At 56.1% G+C, this 5,516-nt stretch overlaps 1 protein-coding gene across 15 annotated transcripts in view; it reads right to left on the bottom strand.

Annotated features, from left to right (window-relative positions):
• The window catches only part of ODF2 (outer dense fiber of sperm tails 2), a 32,435-nt gene extending 27,498 nt beyond the window's left edge, over positions 1 to 4,937 (bottom strand). For 2 of the 15 annotated variants that reach the window (XM_055089450.1, XM_055089449.1), the window contains exons 1-4: positions 4,705 to 4,850; positions 1,965 to 2,081; positions 984 to 1,100; positions 582 to 707 (exon numbers count right to left, since the gene is read on the bottom strand). In XM_055089450.1, the coding sequence (XP_054945425.1) occupies positions 582 to 707; positions 984 to 1,091 (234 nt within the window). In that variant the 5' untranslated portion in view covers positions 1,092 to 1,100; positions 1,965 to 2,081; positions 4,705 to 4,850. Of the gene's footprint in view, positions 1 to 581; positions 708 to 983; positions 1,138 to 1,964; positions 2,082 to 3,429; positions 3,570 to 4,704 lie in introns of those variants that run through there. The other 13 variants (XM_055089452.1, XM_055089454.1, XM_007102392.4 and 10 more) reach the window with 12 other exon arrangements.
• Between the last annotated feature and the right edge of the window lie 579 nt (positions 4,938 to 5,516).

The following is a 5,516-nucleotide window of genomic DNA, read 5'->3' on the forward strand; positions in this document are numbered from 1 at the left end:
CCAGCCGCTCCGCGGCATGTGGGATCTTCCCGGACTGGGGCACGAACCCGTGTCCCCTGCATCGGCAGGCGGACTCTCAACAACCGCGCTACCAGGGAAGCCCTATTCCAGTGGTTTTGAAGACATCTATGGAATACGTGCATGGTCTCTTATGGGGGTGACCGTAAAAGTGAAGATGCTTTCTTGGATATGTACATTCTGGTATATATTTTAACATTATGCTTCGGACACTAGCAAAGTTACGTGGGGCAAGACATGTAGCTCCTCACATACAAATCAGAGAGCCTACGAGTACCGCCTCTAGAATGAGACACCCCTGAGTCCTAACTCCACCTCTGCTACTCTCTCTCTCTGAGCCTCGGTTTCCTCATCTGCACCTTGGCAGAGCGGGACCTACCGCATTGCAGTGCTGGCAGGACTCAAGAAGATTCCCATACTTTCAGGGTTTAGCAAGGCGCTCAGCAAGCGGGACCTACTGGGATGTCTCTGAGAGCTCCCGCCGACCCCGAACCATACAGAGTGTGAGGCCTGCTAGAACCTGACCAGTCGGAGAAGAAAAGCCTGAACGAGAATGAGCCTACCTCCCACTTGCATCCCACATGCCGGGTGGATGATTTTCCAGGGGGCATCCAAGGTACCTTGGCTTTCACCCGGACATTCCGCCGCACGTTCACGGTGTCCCCTTTCATTCCGCGCTTATGAGATTTCTGTGGAAAGGGACAAACCCAGGGTCACTTCCCCACGTAGCTGGCCGTGGCATCACTCTGGTGGCGCTCGCTTCCAACTCTGCTGGGGAGCCGCTTCTGACTAAGGCTACTGCTGCCACTTCCGGGTGACCGTCCTACCTTCCAACCAGGCAACTGAGCTCTGAAAGCGAATGTGTCTGTCTCTCAAACCTTTGGAGTTAGAAGTGTGAGGAAGCTCAGCTGGGAGGTGTCCCCTTGCTCCTCAGCCTTGGCCTTGCCCCACTGGCATGCTCCTACCTGGCTGTTGGTCGCTGATGCTTTCGGGAGTTTTTTTATGTGGACGTGGACAGGGGTGTTCTCATCCACGTGAACATGTAAAGGGGGAGTTGAAGAGCGGTCCTTCATGGTTCGCTTCTGGCAGGTGGGGGAGGACAACACAAAAAAGGTTGATCTGTGGATGAGTAAACTGGGCGTGAAAAACCGAGCTCACAGCCTCCGGGGGCCACTGAAAGCCTAGCCACCAAGCCAGCAGGACAGCAACCAGCACTACTGGCATGCGGGCAGGAAGCAAGGCGGGCGTGCCATTCAGCAGGCTCCTGCAGAGACCCCAGCTGAAGACCACCAGGGAGTTGCAGGTCCGTTCAAGAGAAGGGTCTGTGAGACCCACAAGTTCTACAAAAGAGCCCAAACCCAGGCCCCGGGGTCCTCAGAGCTGCATCTCTTTCCAAGCCTGCTGGAATGCACAGCTCCTCCTGAGATTCAGCGCAGCACAGATGGAAAGCAGGTGAGTCCTCCTACACCGGAATCTGAATGGGGCATGCGGATTAGCACGGGACAAGCACAGAACGGTTACGGTGCAAAATACTTCAAGCAGCAGGTAGATAAAAGACGGTGAAGACAGAAAGCTGGAGGAAATGCCGAGATGAGAAGGTTGTATGGATTCTAAAGACCACTTAAGCAGGGCTGAACACATACCCCTCGCCTACCACCAGCTCCTGTCAATCCCCATTCTTTTTTTTTTTTTCTTTTTTCTTTTTTCCTTCTTGTCTTTTTTTTTTGAAATTCTGTTTCCGGATTTTTGAAGTTTGTCTGGAAGGATTAGGTTAACACAACCTCCTCACACCCAGCAGCCTTGCCACAGGCAAAACCAAATCCAATCAATCAGCAGGCTATGCATGAAGGCACCTAACAGAGCACCTGGCCACCGGGCTGCCAGCAGAAGCATTTTTTCTGGCGGGGCCACAGACCACGGGGCTGTTCCGGGTGCATGTCACCTACCGTCACAGTCACACTGGGTGAGCCACAAGGTGTCCTCAAGACCTTCTTCTGCGTGAGACTCGTTACTCTGTTCTTCTCACACGATGGAAACCTGTACCCAGGCACAAGAAGCAGATTCTAAGCAGAAAACTAGGGCTGTTCTATTTCTTAGATCTCCCTAAGTGATACACTACATATGGTGTCTAACGAGTCCACGGCTAGGAGAACCAGTCTGGAATCATTTGGCTCCCTTTACACAAGCACCAAACTCTCAGGGTGTGCCCGGCAGAGGGATGGAAGCAGGGGGTGATGGGCATTCGCAGGGCTGCCCTTTTAACCTGCCATCGCATCACACGTATTGTGACCTTTTACTGAAAAGCCGAGCTGTCAGCCTGTCTGTCAGGAGACAAAAAAGCAGGCAGCACGTGGGCAACAGCCAACATACTAGTCTGGCCAAGGGCGAAAGCGTCCAGGACACTGCCTGGAGCAAGGCTCAGTGAATGACTGCCATGAAAAGACAGAGGCATAAGCTCAGGAACAAGGTCTCTGTGACTCAGTTTCATAAAATTAATAGTCAAATATTCAAATAAGAGGATGAAAAATGACTATTTCCCAAAATATTCCGCTTGCTACCCTTTAAGCACCTAAGAGGCAGGGTTATTTTTGCTTTTGTGGATTTTTTTTAATACCACGTGTAATTCATCTTATACATAAACAGCCCCATCACCAAATTTGCAAATAAAGCAAAAGTTTAATCTCCAAAATCTGGCAGCAGTCAATCCAAGAATTCCAGGACGGTAAGGGGCTTGGAAAGTACATTTGATCCATCCGACTGACTGATGACAGCCCCCAAAATATGACCTTGCCCTCGCCCTCCATTATTTTGGAAAAAATAATGTAACATAAAAATTCTTAAGCACTTTAGCATACATTTTGCTGTATGTGTATCACACCTTGATATAAAAGAAAAAAAATTTTGAGTCCTACTAATCATTTAGCCAAGGAATACCAAATCTGAGCAGACGGGTTTGGTTTTTTTTCCCTCCTCACTTAGAACATTTCTGTTCACTTGAAGCCAATAGATTTGGGAAAGCTCTCACCCTCAGAGGGTTTTCCATCTAACTACCTGGATTCCACCAACATCTGACTAACTGCCACGCCCACCTCTTACGTGGTTGTTATTTATTTACACCTAGCCTCCTTTCAAAAAGGATCTGAGCCTAGTACTCCAATGACAACGATGGTGATCCTATTTGCTACCAGGAACTGGGGCACCTGAGGAGGGAGGGCCAGAGGGAGGCAGAGCTGGGATTACATGCGTGCATTTTCCTCTTTCCTCTTAAAAGTTATTTTTAAATGTTTTGGTCCAGGCTTTCAGTACACAGAATAGAGAGCTGAAAAGAGAATCCTCCAGTGAGCCTGGCCTGGGAGCCCCTGCCCGCTTTTCCCTGCCCTATGGCAGAGGCGCCCCCCACAATGGCAGTACCTGGGGGAGCCGCCTGAGGATGAGGCAGACATGGTTACGCATCAAAGCCGCAAAGGTGGGCAACTGGGTCAGCAGGCTCTGCTCAGGGGGACCCAGAGGGGCGTGTCAGTGAGAATCTCAGGGGCCCGGCATCAAACGTCCTGAGGGGAGGAGAGTGTAAGCTTTGGGGGTGACAGTTGGATGAAAACTTGGGAGGTGCTCCTCTGCTGTCCAAGTCGCACAGCAACTGACTGTCCTGCCAAAGTGGGGGGAGATAGGAGAGCCTGAGAGACCCGGTGGGCGGGGCGGTGAGAGCTCCCCTCCCCAGGGAGGGCCAGGGGGCGGAACTTCGAAGTAAAGGACCACCACACCCAGGCCCCACGCGGGAGGGAAGGTGGGTGGCCACCAGGGGGGAAACCTGAGATGCTGGCTCGCGTGCGAGGAGGGCGGGAGAGAACCGCTAGGCTTCAAGTGGGCTCCAAAGGGCCGGAACCGGCGCAGGGAGCGGGAGGGATATTCGGGGCGGAGCCAGGGCAACTGTCTCCTAGGAGAAGGGTGTTCCCGGCAGAATAGACACCCGAGAAGACCAATAGTATTTGAAGGAGGAAGGAGCGGAGGCTGCAGGGGGAAAGGGGCGCTAAGCAGCGAGTGGGTGCCCCCACGACAGAGGGAAAATCCTCCAGGGCGAAGCAGCGGCCCGCTGGGATTTGGTATCCGAGTTAGAGCGGGTTCGACGTCGGGTCGTGCAGGGAGCGGGGCGGGATCCCCGGGAGGCCCGCTGGACAGGTGAGCCCACCCAACGGGGTAGGGCGGCCCGGAGGCGGTCCCCGGGGACTGCGCTGCCTACGAGGAGCCGGCAAATAACTGCCGGGCCGAGGCCGTCAGGGAGGGCGAAGCGGACAGGGCGACGCCCACTGGCGGGCAAGAGGGCGCGGGGCCAGTCTCCGTCGGCGGAAAGAAGGGACGACCACCCACCAGCGGTTAGGAGGGGATCAGTTTCTGCCCATAGAGAGAAGGGCGAAGCCCGGAGGGAGCAGAGCCCTGCCGGTGGCCAGGTGAGGAAAGGCCCGCCCGTTAGCGGGAGGGGGAGAAGGCCTGCGCCGGTGGGCGGGGCGGGGGGCGAGATTCTGACGGGAACTGGACAAGCGCGCCGGAGGGTGCCGGCGGGTGCGGCCAGGGGGTGCAGCGGGACCCGGCGACCTCGGCGGGGGCCACCCCGCCCGTGGGGACCAGGCCCGGCGGCGGCCGCGGGACGCCCCGGAGCGCCCTGGCTCCCGCCTGCCGGCGGCCTCTCACCAAGAGCGACACGGCTGCGCCCAGAAACGCCTCCTTATGAAGTCGTTGAAGTCGGAGGCCAGGGTCTTGCCATGGAGACGCCGCGGCGGATGCAGACCAGCTCTGGCAGCGACTCCTCCCCGCTTCCTCCTCCTTTTCCGACACCCGGTCGGCAGCTCGCCCATTGGCCAGTTCAAACCCCCCCGGGAGCCTCTCGGGTTTCGCCATTTAGACCCAGCCCCTGGCGTCACAGAGATGCCCCGCCCCACCAGAAGCTCCGCCCTCTACCAGGCCACGCGTAGAGTCGCCATGGAGACGCGTGACGCCACTGACGGGCCTGGCCCGGGCTTGCCTCGCCCGGGCTTGCCTCGGCGTTCAAGACCTAGCTTTCCCCCCTCAGCGATTTTTACCCTGCCTTCATCCCTCATCGGTTCCCCTAACTCAGAGGAGCGCCCAACTTCTAGCCTACTCCCTCTGATTCATATTAGGCCACTGGGTTCAGGGGTCAGGAAACATGTTACTGTCCAGAGCTGCGCGCTGCTTCTGGAAATACAGCCCTGTCTCTCCTCCGCTGTTGGTGCAGAGATGGAGCCCGCTTCTGCACACCACCCAGACTCTCTCCCCCTCCCACACCGACTGTCTTTGTCCAGGCGGGGGGAAGGGTCCGCGTTCCCCTTGCTCCTCACTGCCCTCCTGCACACTGTAGGCTGCTGTGTGTACAGACCTACTCTGTTGAAGTTCTCGCCGAGTCTCCATCTTCTCGACTATGCTTCACTGTCAGCCAATCATGGGGGGCTGTCACGTGGCTCACGCAGCCGCCCTGGATTCTGGGA

Source organism: Physeter macrocephalus, chromosome 13 (assembly GCF_002837175.3).
Source record: "Physeter macrocephalus isolate SW-GA chromosome 13, ASM283717v5, whole genome shotgun sequence".
NCBI classification, from domain to species: domain Eukaryota; kingdom Metazoa; phylum Chordata; class Mammalia; order Artiodactyla; family Physeteridae; genus Physeter; species Physeter macrocephalus.